The sequence below is a fragment of the Stomoxys calcitrans genome, chromosome 2 (assembly GCF_963082655.1).
Source record: "Stomoxys calcitrans chromosome 2, idStoCalc2.1, whole genome shotgun sequence".
In the NCBI taxonomy this organism is placed as follows: Eukaryota; Metazoa; Arthropoda; class Insecta; order Diptera; family Muscidae; genus Stomoxys; species Stomoxys calcitrans.
The window spans coordinates 216,177,898-216,200,078 of record NC_081553.1 but is presented as its reverse complement, the minus strand read 5'-3'; the positions used below and the strand labels follow the sequence as shown (position 1 = coordinate 216,200,078).

The window sequence follows — 22,181 nt, the reverse complement described above, 5'->3', positions numbered from 1 at the left end:
GCACTAAGTCTTAGACGTGCACACACTCCGAAAGCCTGGCAGGAGGCAAGGGTGGTGTTTATACCCAAGCCCGGCAAGGCAAGTTATGTGACACCAAAGGCCTACAGACCCATAAGCCGTACGTCCTTTCTACTCAACGTATTGTGGACACCATGATAAAGAATAGGACATCCAGCGAACTGCTCAAATACAAACAGCATGCCTATGTCAAGGGAAAGTCGGTGAAGACTGCCCTGCACGAGTTTGTGCATAAGATAGAAGAATCCTTCGATGCCAAAACGGCTTTTAACAAAGTGCGGACCAACACACTAATCCAATCCTTAGACCAGTACCGGGTGGACCCGGTCCTTTGATACTCTATAAACCATATGCTAGAGAATAGGTGGATAAATTGTGTGTCCCATGGCATAAATATAAGGGAGAAAGGGACACAAGGCAAGCAACAGGGGGGCATTTTATCGCCACTCTTATGGGTGACCACCATAAATGACCTAATACGGATGCTAACTGAGGAGGGATTTTGAACCCGCCTGCTACGACGATGTTATATTACTTCTAAGGAGTAAGGATCCGAACGAGCTATGTAGAAGGGCCGAAATGGTCTTGCATATGATATATGACTGGGCTGGACCCAGAGATCTCAATGTTAACCGAGAGACGACTGAAATACGCCTGTTCACGACGAAGACGAAGGTGGGCCAATTTAACGCAACACGTATCCTCGACGAAACAATTTCGATATCTGACAAGGTCAAATACTTAGGTGCGATCTTGGACAGGAAACTGAATTGGAAGTGTCACATTCAGTAGCGTACTGAGATGGCTCACAGATGTTGGGCACTATGTAGAGGGGTCGTAGGCTCGAAATGGGGTCTGAATCCCAGAATATTCCACTGGCTCTACAGGAGCGTGATTTGGCCAATACTTACTTACGCCTCAGTAGTTTGGTGGACTGCTATGGAGAAAAAGTGCAACATAAGGACCATACAACAGGTTCAGAGAACATGTTGTCTTGGCATTGGCGGAGCGATGAGGACCCCGCTCACTCGGGCACTGGAGACTATTCTAGATATCCGACCCATTGACATACAGATTAAGTGTGAGGCAGCCACTGCGGCTATGAGACTTAAGGCGATGGGATAATGGATTGACGATGGGAGCAGCTCATACCATCGCGGTATAATCGAGGCAGCGATAGGAAACCTGGAAGGAAGGGGTTTCCGATCGGATATCTGCGATGAACCTTGAAGGCGAGTGCGAGGCACTGATGCCATCAACTTGGATTGACGGAACCCTAGTATTGTCATCTGTCAGATCATGTTACACGGATGGATCAAAGCTAGAGGACAGAGTGGGCCTGGCGGGTTTACATTGAGAACCCAGGGACTGCGATCTGTTTTAGACTGCCTGATCATAATACGGACCTGCAGGCGGAGATCCGGGCGAATGCGTGAAGCGGTGTGGTGCTAACACGAGGACGTCGAGTGTCAACATCTTTGCCGGCAGTGAAATTGCCATAAGGGCAATAACAACCAGGACGGTAAGGTCACGAACAGTCTTGCAGTGTAAGAATAAGATTAACGAGTTCTCTGAGGATGGCAAAATCCGCCTCGTTTGGATGCCGGGCCATAACGAAGTAAGGGGAAATTAAGGGGCAGACGATTTGGCGGTGAAGGCCAGAGGACTGCCGTCAATAAACTTGGTTAACCCGAAGCCTTTCGAGTCGACGCTGTCCGAGTTAAGGGAGTGGGCGACGAATGCGAATGCAACATTGTGGAACAGCGAAAAGGTCAGTAGGACGACGAAAATTCCAAAATCCTATGGGAGGATCCAGATCGTGAGAGACGAGGCTATTACTGAAAGGATGTAAGAAGGAGGTCAGTATAGCTATAAGTATCATAACGGGACACATAGGACTACGAGCTCACTTATGTAAAATCGGTGCGGCAAGTGTTAGCATGTGTAGGGCATGCGGGGAAGATGATGAGACGTTGGAGCATTTCTTTTGTCATGGCCCGGCTTTCGCGTCTAACAGATACCGGCCCTTAGGTGGAGTCACAACACCAGACATGAACCAACTTAGAGGAGTGGTATTAAAAACAATTGGGGATTTTGTAAGTAGCACGCAATTCCTAAATTAACATTTTCTTTTTAGAAGTTACTTTATAGTTTTTAGAGCGCACAACAAGCCTGGCTTAGGTGTATGTCCATAGTGGCATGGGACGGATTAATATCTGCACCCTTTTTATACCCTCCACCATAGGATGGGGGGTATACTAATTTCGTCATTCTGTTTGTAACTACTCGAAATGGGACATATCGGTCCATAACCTGATACAGCTGTCATATAAACCGATCTTGGGTCTTGACTTCTTGAGCCTCTAGAGGGCGCAATACTTATCCGATTTGAATCAATTTTTGCACGAAGTGTTTTGTTATGATATCCAACAACTGTGCCAAGTATAGTTCAAATCGGTTCATAACCTGATATAGCTGCCATATAAACCGATCTTGGGTCTTGACTTCTTGAGTCTCTAGAGGGCGCAATTCTTATCCGATTTGAATGAATTTTTGCACGACGTATTTTGTTATGATATCCAACAACTGTGCCAAGTATGGTTCAAATCGGTTCATAACCTGATATAGCTGGCATATAAACCGATCTTGGGTCTTGGCTTCTTGAGCATCTATAGGGCGCAATTCTTATCCGATTGGAATGAATTTTTGCAAGAAGTATTTTGTTATGATATCCAACAACTGTGCCAAGTATGGTTCACATCGGTGTATAACCTGATATAGCTGTCATATAAACCGATCTTGGGTCTTGACTTCTTGAGCCTCTAGAGGGCGCAATTCTTATCCGATTTGAATAAATTTTTCACGAAGTATTTTGTTATGCGCCCAATAAGGTATAAATCGGTTCATAACCTGATACATCTGCCATATAAACCGATCTGGGATCTATAGCCTGATACAGCTCCCATATGAATCGATCTCCATATTTTACTTCTTAAGCCTCCAAAGGGCGCAATTCTTATTCGAATTGGCTGACATTTTACACAGGTCTCCAACATATAGTTTATTTGTGGTCCAAACCGGACCATATCTTGATATCGTTCTAACACCAGAGCAAATCTTTTCTTATATCCTTTTTTGCCTAAGAAGAGATGCCGGGAAAAGAACTCGATAAATGCGATCCATGGTGGAGGGTATGTAAGATTCGGCCCGGCCGAACTTAGCACGCTTTTACTTGTTTTAACCTAACCTAACCTAACCTATTTTTGGTAAAGGCTGGATGGGTTTGTAAATAAGGCAAATTGATCCATAGCATAGCTGCTAAACGATCTCCCGATTTTGCAATTTGAACCACTACGGGGTGCAATTCTTATCCGATTAGACTGAAATTTTGCACAATGACTTCTTTTATGACTGTCAACAACCATGCCAAGTAGAAATCGAATCTGTCTACAACATGATTTAGCTCCCATATAAACCGAAATCACGATTTTTACTTCTTGAGCGCCTAAAGGAAGCAGTTATAATGAAAAATATAGAAAATCTTTTGAATTTCTTATTTTGATCTTGAAAATTCGATCTAGGTGAAGGGTATAGAAAATTCGGTCGAGCCAAACTTGAAGCGTGCTTAAATACTCCAATGTGCGCTCTTTTGCCTGTTATACGACATTCACCTAATTTCAAAAGCTGGTCCCTTCTATTCAAGATAAATGAAGACTTGCAAAAAATGGGTGATTTTAGGCAGCTCATATCGGGAATTTTGGGGATTTTTTTCCCCCTTTTAAAACAACATAATAATTAATGAATGGATGTAGTTATGTACGTACGAGTATGTATGTATACGGGTACTGCCACAAAGAATTTTTATCTTTCTGTATATATTGCACACTAAACTCACATCGACACTCAGTTTGATATCAAGTGTAAAAGTGTCAAGCAAAGCTTTAAATCAAATAAAGAAAGAACAACAATATGTTCAAATTAAGTTTCATCATTAATTTGACAGTCTTTACATTACTTGGTGTATTAAACACCTCTGCTATGCGTTGTGAAGATGATAATGAAAAGGTAAGTGCTTCAAGATTATTATATTGGGTTGCCCAAAAAGTAATTGCGGATTTTTCATATAGTCGGCATTGGCAAATTTTTTCACAGCTTGTGACTCTGTAATTGCATTCTTTCTTCTGTCAGTTATCAGCTGTTACTTTTAGCTTGCTTTAGAAAAAAAGTGTAAAAAAAGTATATTTGATTAAAGTTCATTCTAAGTTTTATTAAAAATGCATTTACTTTCTTTTAAAAAATCCGCAATTACTTTTTAGGCAACCCAATATATCAATTAAATAAAGGGTTGTCCAAAAGGGACTTGACTACTTTGAGTTTAATTTGTAAACGCACTCTTACACTAATCATCGAATTGTCACTGTCAATTTATTTAGTAAACTCAACATTGTCATCATGGTAATGTACAAAAACGAACAACGTCTGCGAATCATAAAAATTACAATAACTACCAAAATTCGAAGTCGATGACCGTTACTTTAAGAGCATCATCAACTTCGGTGACTAAGCTCATTTTTGGCTTAATGTGTCAGGTGAAAATCCACAAGTCAGGCGAAAATCCACGTGTAATTCACGAATCAACACTTCATGCACAAAAAATAACTGTTCAGTGCGGTTTGCATGCAGGCGGCGTCACTGGGCCATACTTCTTCGTCGACGATGCCAATCGACACGTAACCGTGAATGGACAACGCTACCGCACCATGCTCACTGACTATTATACCCACCACCAAAGGTTGGGGGTATATTCATTTTGTCATTCCGTTTGCAACACATCAAAATATCCATCTCCGAACCTATAAAGTGTATATATTCTTGATCGTCGTAAAAATCGAAGACGATATAGCCATGTCCGTCTGTCTGTCTTTTGAAATCACGCTACAGTCTTTAAAAATAGAGATATTAAGCTAAAACTTTGCACAGTATCATTTTTGTCCTTAGGCAAGTTAAGTTCGAAGATGGACTATATCGGACTATACCTTGATATAGCCCATATTGACCGATCTCTCGATTTAAAGTCTTGGGCCCATAAAAGACTCATTTATTGACCGATTTTGCCAAAACCAAAACACCAAAACACTACTTGCAAAATTTCAATAAAATCGGATAAGAATTGCGCACTCTAGAGGCTCAAGAAGTCAAAACCCAAGATCGGTTTGTATGGCAGCTATATCAAAACATGGACCGATTAAAACCATACTTAGCGTAGTTGTTGGAAGTCCTACTAGAACACTACGTGCAAAATTTCAGTAAAATCGGATAAGAATTGCGCCCTCTAGAGGCTCAAGAAGTCAAGACCCAAGATCGGTTTATATGGCAGCTATATCAAAACATGAACCGATTTGGCCCATTTACAATCCCAACGGAGCTACACTAATAAAAAGTATGTGTGCAAAATTTCAAGCGGCTAGCTTTACTCCTTCGAAAGTTAGCGTGCTTTCGACAGACAGACGGACAGACAGACGGACAGACAGACGGACGGACAGGCAGACGGACGGACAGACAGACGGACAGACAGACGGACATGGCTAGATCGACTTAAAATGACATGACGATCAAGAATATTTATACTTTATGGGGTCTTAGACGCATATTTCGAGGTGTTACAGAATGACGAAATTAGTATACCCCGATCCTATGGTGGAGGATATAAAAACGAATAGAGATATCTTCATCATCCTTTTTCCATTTTGCAGATAAAAGTGTCCTTAAAAATACGTATTGTCCGAAATTCATTCCACAAATATACCCAAAATAATCATTTTGGGCAAAGATAGTTTCCACATCGACATTTTTTAGTAAATTTGCTGTGGAAGCTACAAATATAGTTGAGGCAAAAATAATTTTGTACTTGGATTTACATGAGTCTGATTATGAGCTGATTATAAAATTTTTGAATTATTTCAAATGGTTTGAGTTTTATTAAAAAAAAAAGTTGTCAAGTCCTTATTGGAAAACCCGATATATATCCCCACATCTGCATGTTTTATAAAATGAGATATTTCTGACAAAACATACATATTAAATATAAACATCTTTTTTTAATGTTTTCTCTTCAGAATTTGAGTAGTTTGGAAAAGATTGTGAAGGATTTAAAGGAAATAAAAACCGATATTGACCATTTGAAGTAAGTTTTAATAAAAATGAAAAATTGGACATTTTCTTAGACAATAAAATATTGTTTTCTTTTTTTTAGACAAAAGCTGCCACAACCTAAACCAGAAGGTATGAGAAAGTATGAGTTTTAGGTCTTTAACTATTTTTCTAAATATTTTTCACACGTATGTTTTTCAGACCTAGCCATGTTTGATATACGTTTCGATACATTACCGGAAAAATGGTAAGTACTTAGAGTTTTTTATTTTAATATTTATTTTACTTTTTATATTTATGCTCACTTTAGTCTTATTTTATTTTAAATTTTTATTTATTTTTTATTTAAATTTATATCATATTTTTTATTAAGGTTTTTCTACATATTTTTTTAATTTAATTTTTTATTTATTTATAATTTTTTATTTAATTTTTATTTTTGATTTTACCATTTTTTTGATGTTTTATTTTTTTTATTAATTATTTTTATTAATTATTTTTATTAATTATTATTATTATTAATTATTTTTATTAAATGTTTTTATTAATTATTGGGTTGCCCAAAAAGTAATTGCGGATTTTTTAAAAGAAAGTAAATGCATTTTTAATAATACTTAGAATGAACTTTAATCAAATATACTTTTTTACACTTTTTTTCTAGCAAGCTAATAGTAACAGCAGATAACTGACAGAAGAAAGAAAGCAATTACAGAGTCAGAAGCTGTGAAAAAATTTGTCAACGCCATCTATATGAAAAATCCGCAATTACTTTTTGGGCAACCCAATATTTTTATTTATTATTTTTATGTATTATTTTTGTTTATTATTTTTATTTTTATACCCACCACCATAGGATGGAGGTATACTAATCTTGTCATTCCGTTTCCAACACCTCGGAATATTGATCTAGGAACCCATAAATTATATATACTCTTGATCGTCTCGACATTCTGAGTCGAACAAGCCATGTCCGTCCGACCGTCACGATAGCGGTATAAGGCGTAGAGCTAGTCGCTAGAAAAAATACTTTATACTTGATGTAGGTCGTTGGGGATTGCATATGGGTTATGTGGTTAAAATTTGGATATAGCTCCTATGTAAACCGATCTCCCGATTTGACTTCTTGAGCCCCTGGAAGCCGCAAGTTTTGTCGTATTTGGCTGATATTTTGCACATAGTGTTCTGTTATGAATTCCAACAATAGTGCCAAGTACGGTCTAAAACGGTCAAGAACATGATATAGGTCACATATAAACCGATCTCCCGATTTAACTTCTTGAGCCCTTACAAGCCGCGATGATTTTCCGATTTTGTAGAAACTTTGCATATAGTATTTTGTTTTGACTTCCAACAACTGTATCAGTACATAACAAAATTTTATGTTATTTTATTTCATTATAAATATTACCAATATAACCTAAGAAACTTTAACCTTCATATACATTTTTAAACCCTCCACCATAAGATGGGGGTATAGTAATTTCGTTGTTCTGTTAGTAACTACTCGAAAAATTCGTCTAAGACCCCATAAAGTATATAAATTCTTGATCGTCGTGACATTTTATGTCGATCTAGCCATGTCCATCCGTCTGTCCGTCCGTCTGTCTGTCGAAAGCACCCTAACTTTCGAAGGAGTAAAGCTAGCCGCTTGAAATTTTGCACAAATACTTCTTATTAGTGTAGGTCGTTGGGATTGGGTTGGGATTGTAAATGGGCCATATCGGTGCATGTTGTGATATAGCTGCCATATAAACCGATCTTGGGTCTTGACTTCTTGAGCCTCTAGAGGGCTCAATTCCTATCAGATTTAGCTGAAATTTTGCATGAAGTGTTTTATTATGACTTCCAACAACTGTGCTGAGTATGGTTGACATCGGTGTATTACCTGATAAAGCTGCCATATAAACCGATCTTGGGTCTTGACTTCTTGAGCTTCTGGAGGGCACAATTCTTCTCCGATTGGAATGAAATTTGCACGACTTGCAATTTGTACGACGGGTTTCGCTATGACTTCCAACAACTGTGCTAAATTAGGTTCAAATCGGTCAATAGCCTGATATAGCTGCCATATAAACCGATCTTGAATCTTGACTTCTTGAGCTTCTAGAGGGCGCAATTCCTATCCGATTTGGCCGAAATTATGCATGACGTATTTTATTATGACTTTCAATAACCATGCCAAATAAGGTTCAAATCGGTTCATAACCTGATATAGCTGCCATATAAACCTATCTGGGATCTTGACTTCTTGAGCCTCTAGAGGGCGGAATTATTATCCGATTTAGCTGAAATTTTGCATGAGGTGTTTTGTTATAACTTTCAATAACTGTGCTAAGAAAAGTTTAAATCGGTCCATAACCTGATATAGCTGCCATATAAACCGATATGGGATCTTGACTTCTTGAGACTCTAAAGGGCGCAAGTATTATCCGATTTGGCTGAAATTTGGTACAACGGCTTCTCTCGTGGCCTTTAACAGACGTGTCGAATATGGCATGAATCGGTTTATAGCCTAATACAGCTCCCCTATAAACCGATCTCCATATTTTACTTCTTCTGACCCTAAAGTTCGCAATTCTTACTAGATTTGGTTGAAATTTTACACAATGACTTCTACTATGGTCTCCTATATTCAGTTCAACTATGCTCCGAAATGAACAATAACTTGATATTGTTCCAATAACATAGCAATTCTTTTCTTTTATCATTTGTTTGCCTAAAAAGAGATACCGTGGCAAAGAGCTCGACAAATGGGATCCATGGTGGAGGGTATATAAAATTCGGCCCGGCCGAACTTAGCACGCTCTTACTTGTTTTATTTTATTTTATTTTATTTTATTTTATTTTATTTTATTTTATTTTATTTTATTTTATTTTATTTTATTTTATTTTATTTTATTTTATTTTATTTTATTTTATTTTATTTTATTTTATTTTATTTTATTTTATTTTATTTTATTTTACTTTATTTTATTTTATTCTATTTTATTCTATTTTGTATATTTTATTTTATTTTATTTTATTTTATTTTATTTTATTTTATTTTATTTTATTTTACTTTATTTTATTTTATTTTATTTTATTTTATTTTATTTTATTTTATTTTATTTTATTTTATTTTATTTTATTTTATTTTATTTTATTTTATTTTATTTTATTTTATTTAATTTTATTTTATTTTATTTTATTTTATTTTATTTTATTTTGTTTTATTTTATTTCATTATGTTACCAGTATAACCTAAAAAACTTTAACCTTCATATAAATTTTTTGTTTTGTTTTCAGTTTAGAGCAAGCAACCCCCTCCAATTGTGCGGAGGCTACCGCCTGTACCCGACGCAGTGGATATTATTACATAAAAGTAAATCAATTCAGCAATGATAGCTTTCTCGTCGAATGCGATGTCCACACTGAAGGTGGTGACTGGACTGTCATACAAAGACGCCAGGATGGCTCCATCGATTTCTATCGCTCCTGGGCAGAATATAAAAAAGGGTTTGGTGATATCGATGGAGAATTTTTCATTGGCCTAGACAAACTACATGCAATGACAAACTACGATGGACCGCAAGAGCTATTGGTTCTTATGGAAAATGGTACCAACTCAAAGGAGGGCTATTCGAAATATGATGCCTTCAAGATAGGCGATGAATCGGAGAAATACAAATTGAAAAGAACTGGCCGTTACACAGGGACTGCAGGTGATTCGTTGCGAGGACATATTGGTCTGAAATTTACCACAAAGGATCAGGATAATGATAATTATGGCACTAACTGTGCTGAATCATTTATGGGAGCCTGGTGGTATGGGGCATGCCATTCCAGGTAGGTTCTTGTGTTTTTGATGGATACCTAGAGGTAGACGTCAACTAATTTGTCTATCTTTTTTGATTGTAGCAATCTAAATGGCCACTATGGAGATGCCAAACATGGCAGGGGTGTTAATTGGTACAGCTTTTCGGGGCATTACAATTCCCTAACCTATGCAAAAATGATGATACGCCGACGAAGAAAGTAAAGGGAACAGTACAACAAAGTGACTAACTTGGCAGAGGAAAGAAATGAAAATAAAGATAATAAATTAGTTCTTAAATTATTAAGGTATTTGAAAATTGGGAATTTTCTTAAATTGGGTTGCTTTTGAAACTCCCAATTCGGCCGGGCCGAATCTTGGGAACCCACCACCATGGATTCTGCTCAAAATTTATACAAAATAAATTTAGTTGAAGGGCATAATTTTATTCCACATACCAAAAATCTGTCAAACCAGCAAAAATTTAAGCTTCTAGCTAGCGAACAAGGATGATCAAAAGATTTACATGGGAACAATGTCAGGTTATAGACAGACTTATTCGGCACAGTTATGAAAAAAATACGATTTTGAAAATCGTAACAGAACGCCGCATGCAAAATTTCGATTCGGACCGTACTTGGCAATGTTGTTGGAAGTCATAACAGAAACCCACATGCAAAATTTCAGACAAATCGGATAAAAATTACGGCTTCCAGAGGCTCAAGAAGTAAAATCGGGAGATCGGTTTATATCGGAACTATAACAGGTCATAGACAGATTTGGACCGTACCTGGCACAGTCGTTGGAAGTCATAACATAACACCACGTGCAAAATTTCAGCCAAATCGGATAAAAATTGCGGCTTCCAGGGGCTCAAGAAGTCAAATCGGGAGATCGGTTTATATCGGAACTATAACAGGTCATAGACAGATTTGGACCGTACTAAGCAATGTTGTTGGAAGTTATAACAGAACACCACATGCTAAATATCAGCCGGATCGGACAAAAAGTGCAGCTTCCAAGGGCTCAAGAAGTGAAATCGGGAGATCGGTTTATATGGGAGCTATTGGGTTGCCCAAAAAGTAATTGCGGATTTTTCATATAGTCGGCGTTGACAAATTTTTTCACAGCTTGTGACTCTGTAATTGCATTCTTTCTTCTTTCAATTATCAGCTGTGACTTTTAGCTTGCTTTAGAAAAAAAGTGTAAAAAAAGTATATTTGATTAAAGTTCATTCTAAGTTTTATTAAAAATGCATTTACTTTTTTTTAAAAAATCCGCAATTACTTTTTGGGCAACCCAATATATCTAAATCTGCAATCTTAAACGACCTACATCAATATAAAGTATCTGTGCAAAATTTCAAGCGGCTATCTTTAAGCGTTCGACCTCTATTGTGATTTCGACAGACGGACGGACGGACATGACTAATTCCACTCAGAACGCCGAGATAATCAAGAGTTTATATACTTTAAGGGGTCTTAAACGAATATTTCGAGGTGTTACAAACGCAATGACTAGATTAGTATACCCCCATCCTATGGTGGTGGGTATAAAAATGCGTTTGCAGTGGCTCTAGGATTGAAAATCGGGCGAGATATATATATGGCAGCTAGATATAAATCTGAACTCATTTAGTATGCGATTTTTTCTTCATACATAAACGAATGCCACCACGAGATCACACACACAAACAAAAGTCACTATGGGATTTTTTTTACCTTATATCCAAAGTTTCTTAAAATTCCCCTTTACAGCTACTCTACGAATGCCACCACAAGATCACACAAACAAATAATAAGTAAAAGCGTGCTAAGGTCGGCCGGGCCGAATCTTATATACCCTCCATCATGGATCGCATTTGTCGAGTTCTTTTCCCGGCATCTCTTCTTAGACCAAAAAAAAGGATAAAAGAAACGATTTGCTCAGCTATTAGAGCGATATCAAGTTATGGTCCATAATTACATTATATATTGAAGACTTGTGTAAAATTTCAGCCAATTCGAATAAGAATTGTGACCTTTGCGGGGCTCAAGAGGTAAAATAGAGAGATCGGTTTATATGGGAGCTGTATCAGGCTAAAGACCGATGCAGGCCATAATAGACAGGTATGTTGATGGTCATGAGAGGATCTGTTGTACAAAATTTCAGACAAATTGAATTATAATTGCGACCTCAAGTCAAGATCCCAGATCGGTTTATATGGCAGCTATATCAGGTTATAAACCAATTTGAACCATATTTGGCACAGTTGTTGAAAGCCATAACAAAACGCGTCATGCAAAATTTCAGCCAAATCGGATAAGATTTGCACGCTCTAGTGGCTCAAGAAGTCAAGAATCAAGATCAGTTTATGTGGCAGCTACATCAGGTTATTGACCGATTTGAACCATACTTAACACAGTTGTTGAAAGACATAGCGAAACACGTCGTCCAAAATTTCAGCCAAATCGGATACGATTTGCACGCTCTAGTGGCTCAAGAAGTCAAGACCCCAGATCGGTTTATATTACAGCTATATCAGGTTATGTACCGATTTAACCATACTTAGCACAGTTGTTGGAAATCATAACAAAACACATCATGCAAAATTTCAGGCAAATCGGATTATAATTGCGCCCTCTAGGGGCTCAAGAAGTCAAGACCCAAGATCGGTTTATATGGCAGCTAAATATATCAAAACATGGACCGCTATGGCCCATTTACAATCCCAACCGACCTACACTAATAAGAAGTATTTGTGCAAAATTTCAAGCGGCTAGCTTTACTCCTTCGAAAGTTAGAGTGCTTTCGACAGACAGAATGACGGACGGACGGACGGACATGGCTAAATCAACTAAAAATGAAAATCGGGCGATATACATATATGACAGCTATATCTAAATCTGGGCCGATTTCTATGAAATTCACCATTAATGTTGACAGTTATAAGGAAATCCTTCCTGCCAAATAACAAGAGAATCGGTTAACCAATGAGCACTACATTGCAATATTTCTCAAATCGGACGAACATATATATGGGAGCTAATCTGAACCGATTTCGAGCAAACTTCTTAGATACTGTGGTAGTCTTTGGAGAAAGCATTGTGTAATTAATAAATGCGCTTGCAGTGGCTCTAGGAGTGAAAATCGGGCGATATATGCCAACGAATGACACCAGTTTTGAGATTAAACGAAGAATAGTACTGGCAAACAAATGCTACTTTGGACTACGTAAGCAGTTTAGAAACAAGGCCACCTCTCGACAGATGAAGATTACACTATACAAGAGACTGATACTACCCGTGCTGTTATATGGTTCTGAAGCATGGGTACTTGTGAAAGCAGATGAGACAGTGCTTGGAGTATCTGAACCATGGGTACTTGTGAAAGTAGATGAGGCAGTGCTTGGAGTATTTGAGAGAAAGATTCTTCGTAACGGAGAATATAGGCGATGTATGAACCACGAGCTGTATGACGACGATAGCATAGTTACACGCATCAAAATACAACGGCTGCGTTGGCTAGGTCATGTTGTCAGAATGGATGAAGAAGCTCCAGCAAAGAAGTCTTTTGAAGGCAAACACGGTGGTACACGCAAACCGGGAAGACCAAAAGCCCGATGAGAAGATCAAGTTGTGGGAGACACCTCGACACTTGGTGTCAGAGATTTTGGAATGAGCGCAGAAGATCGGGGCGCTTGGAACGATATTCTACGTACGGATAGTGGAACAAATATTCTGTGATAGCCAATTAAAAAAAATATATATATATATATATGAGAGCTATATCTAAATCTGAACCGATTTCTATGAAATTTACCAGTAATGTCGAGAGTCATTAGAAAATCTTTCCTGCCAAATTTCTAGAGAATCGGTTAACAAATGATCATTTTATTATATTAGTCCTGCAAATCGGACGAACATATATATGGGAGCTATACCTAAATCTGAACCGATTTCGAGCAAACTTCTCAGATAATGTGGTAGACTTCGGGGCCGATTTCTATGAAATTTACCAGTAATGTCGAGAGTCATAAGAAAATCCTTCCTGCCAAATTTCGAGAGAATCGGTTAACAAATGACCATTTTACTGCATAATTCCTGCAAATCGGACGAACATATATATGGGAGCTATATTCAAATCTGAACCGATTTTTTCCAATTTCAATAGGCTTCGTCTCTAGGCCGAAAAACATGCCAGTACTAAATTTGAAGACGATCGAATGAAAATTGCTACCTGTACTTTGTACACAAATCAACATGGACAGACGGACAGACAGACGGACAGACAGACAGCTAAATCGAACCAGAAAGTGTTTCCGAGTCGATCGGTGTACTTCTCAATGGGTCTATCTCTCTTCCTTCTGGGCATTACAAACAAATGCACTATGTTATAATACCCTTTACCACAGTGGTGGTGTAGGGTATAAACACTATCTAAAGATTTTTTACTGTTTATCTAAATTTCTTAAAATTCCCCTTTTCTGCAACTCTCAAGCTTTGTTCTTATCAATAAAAAAAAGGTTTAGAAAAAAAACCACACACACACACCAACAATGTTTGAGCTCGTGATTGCAATACTTAAAAAGAGGTTTTTTGAAAGTAGCTTTCTTTTCAAAATGTTTTCTACATTTGGTGGCAGTTAGCTATCAACTTTGAAAGCATTCATTTCACCAATCAACTTGAGAATGGCCAATCCACAGTCCATGGTGTGTTTTCTGCTTTTGCTACATATTACTGTAGAAATTTTTGCAATGCGTTGTGAGGATGGCTATGAAAAGGTACACCATTGAATATAAGAATAAGTATTCCTGTGATTAACAAATATTTTTCTTTTTCTTAGAACTTTCATCCTTGGGATAGAATGCCAAACGATGGTTTAACTATGAAGGACTTAGTGGAAATGAAAGAGGATATTGAAAATTTAAAGTAAGTACTAAGTGAAAGAATTGGAGGCAACCTTGATGCAGGGGTTAACATGACGCTGGCAATATCTGTAAGGTATCATGCCTTGTTAAACGCGAAAAACTCTCTGTAGAGGTGTCAAGCCGTTCGGACTCGGCTATAAAAAGCAGTTCTCTTATCATTGAGCTTAAACTTGAATAGAACAGCACTCATTGTTATGTGAGAAATTTGCCCCTTGTTCCTTACTGGAATGTTTGTGGGCTAATTTGCAATTTTATCATCAAATTTACAAAACTCAAAAATGCAGTCAAAAATTTTCTGAAATTTTTGAGAGTACGATTTTTGGAAACCCATGTCCTGTTGCATTGGAGGCCACAGTAGCGCAGGTAGGTTAGCATGTCCACCTGTGACGCTTAACGCCTGGGTTCGAATACTCGCTACACCATCAGAAAAACAAAACATTTCTCTGCGGTGTTTTTCTCCCCCTAATGCTGGCAACATTTGTGAGGTACTATGCCATGTAAAAACTCTCCAAAGAGGTGTTGCCCTACCGCACGTCGTTCGGACTCGGCTTTGAAAAGGAGACCCTTATCATTAAGCTGAATCGGACTGCCCTCATTTATGTGCCCCTGTTCCTTATTGGAATGTTCATGGGCAAAATTTGCAATTGATTATTTTTTTTTAAAAAAATTTTGTCAAAAATTAATTTTTAGTGAAATTTCTCTCAAATGTTGTTTTGAAAAAAATAATTTTTAATTTTATTTTTTTTTTTGAAGAAAAAATTCGCAGAAAATTGTGAGGAATGTTTAACATTGATTTTTATTGGAAATTCACGGATTTGATTTTCACGAAAAGTGTTTAATTTTTTTCCTTTCTTGAAAGTTTTCAAAATTTTGCCAAAATTAGATTAAGAGGGAAAATTTTTTTTAAACATCTAATTTTCATAGAAAATTGTCAAAGTGGATAATCTTAGAAAATTTTTTCAAAATTTAATTTTAATAAAAAGTTTTTAAATGTTGCTATCATACAAATTTTTTTTTTAAATTTTTGCACCTAAATTTTTTTTTAAATTTAATTTTCACTTAAAATTTTTCAAAATTAGAATTTCACGTAAAATTTTTTCAAAATAAGATTTTTACCTAAAATTTTTTCAAAATTCGAGTTTAATTCAAAATTTCGTCAGTTTTTTTATAGTTTGATTTTAAAAAAAATGTTGTCAAAATTTGATTTTGACAAAATCAGCGGCTCAAAATCCGGCCGGGGAGGGCCCCCTCCGCTGCGCCTTCTTTCACTTTATATGGAAAAAAATTCTACTTTGAATATTATTTTCCACAATTGAAGAACTTTTCGTGAATTACCATGCTACGTAAATAATAAAGTTTTAAAATTTTGCTTTCATAGAAAAATTTTTTTAAAATTTTTTTCACTTAAATTTTTTTAAAATTTGATTTTCACGTAAAATTTTTCAAAATTAGAATTTCACGTTAAATTTTTTCAAAATTTGATTTTTACGTAAAATTTTTTCAAAATTCGAATTTAATTCAAAATTTCGTCAAAGATATTTTATAGTTTGATTTAAAAAAAAAAATTTTGTCAAAATTTGATTTTGACAAAATCAGCGGCGCAAAATCGGGCAGGGCGGGCCCGCTCCGCTGCGCCTTCTTTCACTTTATATGGAATAAAATTCTACTTTGAATATTATTTTCCACAATTGAAGAGCTTTTAGTGAAATACCATGCTACGTAAATATTGTAGTATATGCATATCGCTTGAATAGCAGTATGACAATATAAGTGCCTATATCTGAATCCCATATGATCTCCATTGGACTACGAATCAGTTCGAAGGGTTTAATGTCATTTAAGTTTGTATGTTAGATGAACTCCGTTATTAAAATATTGGGTTGCCCAAAAAGTAATTGCGGATTTTTCATATAGTCGGCTTTGAGAAATTTTTTCACAGCTTGTGACTCTGTAATTGCATTCTTTCTTGTGTCAGTTATCAGCTGTTACTTTTAGCTTGCTTTAGAAAAAAAGTGTAAAAAAGCATATTTGATTAAAGTTCATTCTAAGTTTGAATAAAAATGCATTTACTTTCTTTTTAAAAATCCGCAATTACTTTTTGGGCAACCCAATACTTTATTTCAGCCCGATATTTACATGATGTCCGATTTAGGGCGGTTTTCGGGGGTGAGATGGTGCCCCAGACACTTGACCCTGACAAAAATATCAGCATCGTGCTCTTCTCTCTAATACCATTTATTTAAATTTCATATTGCCATTGGTTTAAGGGCAGTTTATTGGATGAGACGTCCGCCAAACACTTGGCTACAAAATTGGTTATCAAATTCACCCTTTCATCTAAACTCCTCATTGCAAAAGTCAGCAAAAATGTCCGGTTTAGGGTATGGAACCTAAAAACTATCAATATCGAGCTCCACTGTCCTGAACACCCAAATTGTCTTGGTGAGCAAATACGTCATATTTGTGGATTTTCATGGCAGTGGGACGTCCCCTAGACAGCTGGTCCCGAATGTTGATATCAGATTTGTGGTCTACTCCCAAATACCTCTTATTTGAGTCCCATATTTCCATAGACGCCAAACATAACCGGTTTGGGGGTTGTTTTGGGGGATGGGGCGGTCACTCCGTGATTTGGCTTTGAAAATATTTATCAGATTCGTGTTCTACTCTAAGATAACTCTTATTTGAGCCCCATATTGCAAAAGTCAGAAAATACGTCCTATTTGGGAGGTGTTATGAGAGTGGGGTAGTCCCATAGACACTTCCCCGAATATTGACATCAGATTCGTGCTTTACTCTCAAAAACCTTTCATTTGAGTCCCAAATTGTCATGGTCAGTAAATAAGTCCTGTTTGGGCGGTGTTTATGGGAAGGGGCGGGCCCCCAACTTGGTCCACCACATTTGGATATCAGCTTCGTATTCTACACTCAATTACCTTTTATTTGAGCCCCACATTGTTGTTGTTGTTGTGTAGTAGCAGTGTGTGGTACACTGAGGCGGCAGCCCTTGCAGATGTGAAGGAATTCATCCGGTCAATCCGGTACGTACAACCGGCTGCCATGGGATTAAGCCCCATATAGTAAATAAGTACTGTTTGGGCCCCCAGATACTTGATACCACCTTTGGATGTCGGATACGTATTCTACACGCAAATACCTTTCATCTGAGTCCCATATTGCCATGGTCGGTAAATATATCCAATTTAGGGGAGTTTTGGGGGTTGGCGTGTTCCCCCAAACACTTTGTCCGACAATTGGGTATCAGATACGTTTTCTAATCTTAAATGCCTTTCATTTGAGTCACATAATGTCGTGATTGGTCTATATATATATATATATATATATATATATATATATATATATATATTTTTTTTTGGTAGGTTTTGGGGGTGGGGCGGTCCCCCCAGGTACCCTATCCGAAATTTTGATACCAAAATTCTTGTTTTAATGTTATTATAAGAGAGCACACAAAATTTCGCTTAAATCGCACCACCTATCTCCGAGATCTGGAGTTTCTAAAAATTTGGGTAAGGGGGAAGGTCCATCCCCCTTCAGATATTAAAAAATTAAGTACCCCATTTTCACCACGGGTCCATAATGAATCATCTGTGAAAATTTCAAGAAAATCGATTCAGTCGTTTTTGAGTCTATACGGAGCACACAAAAACAAACACAAATTAATTTTTATACCATCCACCATAGGATGGGGGTATACTAATTTCTTCATTCTGTTTGTAACTCTTCGAAATATTCGTCTAAGACCCCATAATGTATATATAGTCTTGATCATGATGACATTTAAAGTCGATCTAGCCATGGCTGTGTGTCTGTTCTCCCGTCTGTCCGTTCAGAGAGCACGCTAAATTTCGAAGGAGTAAAGCAATATCTTGATATATAGACCGATCCGCCAATTTAGGGTCTTAGCCCCATAAAAGCCACATTTATTATCCGCTTTTTGCTGAAATTTGGAACAGTGTGTTGTGTTAAGCCACTCGATATGCTTCTTTAATTTGGCTCAGATCGGTCCACATTTGGATATAGCCCCCATATAGATCGATCAAGATTTGCATATAGGTGACATTTAGACCGATCTGACGATTTAAGGTTTTGGGCCCATAAAAGGACCATTTATTATCCGATGTCGCCGAAATTTGGGACAGTGGGTTGTGTTCGGCCCTTCGACATTCTTCTTCAATTTGGCTCAGATCGGTTCAGATTTGGATATAGCTGCCATATAGACCGATCTGTCGATTTAGGGTTTTGGGCCCATAAAAGACGCATTTATTATCCGATGTTGCCGAAATTTGGGACAGTGGGTTGTGTTCGGCCCTTCGACATTCTTCTTCAATTTGGCTCAGATCGGTTCAGATTTGGATATAGCTGTGATATGGACCGATCTGTCGATTTAAGGTTTTGGGCCCATAAAAGGCGCATTTATTGTCCAATGTCGCCGAAATTTGGGACAGTGAGTTGTGTTAGGCCCTTCGACATTCTTCTTCAATTTGGCTCAGATCGGTTCAGATTTGGATATAGCTGCGATATAGACCGATCTCTCGATTTAAGGTTTTGGGCCCATAAAAGGCGCATTTATAATCCGATTTCACTGAAATTTGACACAGTGACTTATGTTAGGCTTTTCGACATCCGTATCGTATATGGTTCAGACCTAACCTAACCTACTAAAAAGACAAATATTTTTTATACTTTTTATTGTACTTGGAATTATTTGGTCCAAATCGAAAGATATTTCGATATATCTGCTATGGGTCATAAGGTATGCATTTTTCACCGGATTTTGACGAAAGGTGGTTTACATACATACACGAGGTGGTGGGTATCCAAAGTTCGGCCCTGTCGAACTTAACGCCTTTTTACTTGTTCAAATTCCTTTTTTTATAAAGAAAAAATGTTTGTCATAATTTGGTTTTCATCTAAAAATTTTGTCAAAATTTTAATTTTTTTCGAAAATTTTGTGGAAAATGTTATCGAAATTTAATTTTTAAAATAAAACTAAATGGAAAAATGTATTCTTTTCTTTTAGACAAAAATCCTTGGAATCCTCGAATGTGAAAGGTAAGATGTTTTGCAAAGGAATCACTTGCTATACTAATTCATGTCTTCTGTAGATTTGCCTATGTTTGATATTCGCTATGATGCCATACCTGAAAAATGGTAAGACTCCACCAACAAAAATTTAATCAACAATTTGATTTTTTTTAAGCAAAAAACAAAACCCTATAAAAAATTTCTGTTGCAGTCGAACACAAGAAACTCCCCAAAATTGTGGAGAAGCCACTGCATGCATTAAACGCAGTGGTTATTACCACCTAAAACTCCCTCAATACAGCAATGAAAGCTTTCTGGTGGAATGTGATGCACATACAGAGGGTGGCGATTGGACTGTGATACAAAGGCGCCAAGATGGCTCTGTGGATTTCTATCGCACATGGGCTGAGTATCGCCAAGGATTTGGTAACATTGATGGAGAGTTCTTTATTGGCATGGATAAATTACATGCCCTCACTAACTACAATGGTCCTCAGGAATTGCTGATTATAATGGTCAATGACACTACTGCTGGCGAGAAAGAGGCCAAATATGATGACTTTGCCATTGGCAATGAAGAGAACAAATTTGTTTTAAAACGCATTGGGCGTTATACTGGTACAGCCGGTGACTCTTTAACTGCCCATTTGGCTCAGCCATTTTCCACCAAAGATCAAGACAATGATAAAAATGTGGAATCAAGTTGTGCTGTTGCCTATTTGGGTGCCTGGTGGTATACCAAATGTCATTCCAGGTAAGCAAATATGCTTAGGCATAGATTTTCACAGTTGATTTTCATGTTTCTACAAATTTTAGTAATCTCAATGGACATTTTGGTGATGCAAGCTATGGCAAAGGCATTAACTGGTATAGTCTTTCGGGACACAATAGATCATTGAAATATGTCAAAATGATGTTGAGAAGGCGAAGAACTTTAATTAAATAACATCAAAATGTAAAAAAACATAATTTAAAATAATACCCATGTAGAGACCCCAAAATCTGATTTTTGCCAAAAATTGATTTTAATAGAAAAATTTTACAAATTTTCTTCGAATTTTTAATTTTTTTTAAAGAAATTTTTTTTTTTTTTAATTTTGTTTTATAAAAAATTTTTTAAAATTTTTTTCTATAAAAAATTTTGTATTTTTGTCTATAAAAAAAATTGTACTTTTTGGGGGGGTACATGGTCCCACATTTGGATATCAGATCCGTATTCTACTCCTAAATACCTCTGTTTGAGCCCCATATTGCGATGGTCAGCAAATAATTGCTGTTTGTGGATGTTTTGGAAAGGGGGTAGACCCTCAGAAAATTGGTGCCGAAAGTGGGTATCAATTTCCCCAATACCTTTCATTTTAGCCCCACATTGACATGGTCGGTAAATATTTCCGATTTAGGGAGCGGTGTGGTCCGCCAAACATTTAGCCCTGAAAATAAATCAGCATCGTGCTCTACTTTCAAATATCATTTATTTGAACCCCAAATTGCCATTGGCCTCAAAATTGTTTGAGGCCAATTCTGATCGTGTCCCATATTGGAATGATCAGGAAGTACGTCCTATTCGGGTGGTGTTGTGGGGGTGGGGTGGCCCCATAGACACTTTTCCCGAATATCGATATCAAATTCGTTCTTAACTCCCAAAGACCTTTCATTTGAGCCCCATATTGCTATGGTCGTAAATTTGTTCTTTTTGGGTAGGGGCGACCCATTTGATCCCACAGTTGGATATCAGATTCGTATTCTACTCTCAAGTACCTTTTATTTGAACCCAATTTTGCTATGTTCAGTAAATAAGTCTTATTTGGGGTTGTTTTGGGGAAGGGGTAGACCCCCAGAAACTTGGTCCCACATTTGGATATCATATTCGTATTTTAATCGCAAATACCTGTCATTTGAGTCCCCAACTGCCATGGTCGGTAAATATGTCCGATTTAGGGGTGTTTTGGGGGTTCCGGTAGTCCCCGTAACATTTGGTCCGACAATTGGATATCAGATACGTTTTCTTATCCTAAATACCTTTCATTTGAGTCCCATAATGTCGTGGTTCGTCTAAGTATATATTTGGTAGGTCTTGGGGGTGGGGCTCCCCACCCCATCCAAAATTTGGATACCAAATTTTTTTAAGGGCATTATAAGAAAGCACATAAAATTTCGCTTAAATTGCACCAACATCATCGAGATCGGGCGTTTCTGAAAATTAGGGTAAGGGGGAGGGTCCGCCCCCCTTGTGGATTTTTCTACTCTCAAATACCTTTTAATTAA

At 37.1% G+C, this 22,181-nt stretch overlaps 3 protein-coding genes across 3 annotated transcripts in view; 2 read left to right on the top strand and 1 right to left on the bottom strand.

The window, feature by feature from the left end:
- LOC106081099 (activating signal cointegrator 1 complex subunit 3) overlaps nt 1–22,181 on the bottom strand; it is a 61,881-nt gene that overhangs the window by 24,439 nt on the left and 15,261 nt on the right. The gene's annotated exons all lie outside the window — the stretch shown is intronic.
- On the top strand, nt 3,931–10,261 carry LOC106081102 (ficolin-1). Its single transcript, XM_059362013.1, has 6 exons — nt 3,931–4,083; nt 6,135–6,202; nt 6,272–6,300; nt 6,370–6,415; nt 9,454–9,993; nt 10,066–10,261. The coding sequence occupies exons 1-6, from the start codon at nt 3,988–3,990 to the stop codon at nt 10,184–10,186; spliced, it is 900 nt and encodes a 299-aa protein (XP_059217996.1). The 5' UTR covers nt 3,931–3,987; the 3' UTR covers nt 10,187–10,261.
- LOC106081100 (ficolin-2) lies at nt 14,572–20,966 on the top strand. Its single transcript, XM_013242827.2, has 6 exons — nt 14,572–14,723; nt 14,786–14,871; nt 19,912–19,943; nt 19,997–20,042; nt 20,128–20,670; nt 20,733–20,966. The coding sequence occupies exons 1-6, from the start codon at nt 14,631–14,633 to the stop codon at nt 20,860–20,862; spliced, it is 930 nt and encodes a 309-aa protein (XP_013098281.2). The 5' UTR covers nt 14,572–14,630; the 3' UTR covers nt 20,863–20,966.

Bases quoted from the DNA above. Each gene is read 5' to 3' on its own strand.
- LOC106081102 (XM_059362013.1), top strand. From the start codon at position 3,988: ATGTTCAAATTAAGTTTCATCATTAATTTGACAGTCTTTACATTACTT. The intron at 4,084-6,134 runs GTAAGTGCTTCA...TTTTCTCTTCAG, and splicing joins GTGAAGATGATAATGAAAAG to AATTTGAGTAGTTTGGAAAA. The intron at 6,203-6,271 runs GTAAGTTTTAAT...TCTTTTTTTTAG, and splicing joins ACCGATATTGACCATTTGAA to ACAAAAGCTGCCACAACCTA.
- LOC106081100 (XM_013242827.2), top strand. From the start codon at position 14,631: ATGGCCAATCCACAGTCCATGGTGTGTTTTCTGCTTTTGCTACATATT. The intron at 14,872-19,911 runs GTAAGTACTAAG...CTTTTCTTTTAG, and splicing joins GAGGATATTGAAAATTTAAA to ACAAAAATCCTTGGAATCCT. The intron at 20,043-20,127 runs GTAAGACTCCAC...TTTCTGTTGCAG, and splicing joins GATGCCATACCTGAAAAATG to TCGAACACAAGAAACTCCCC.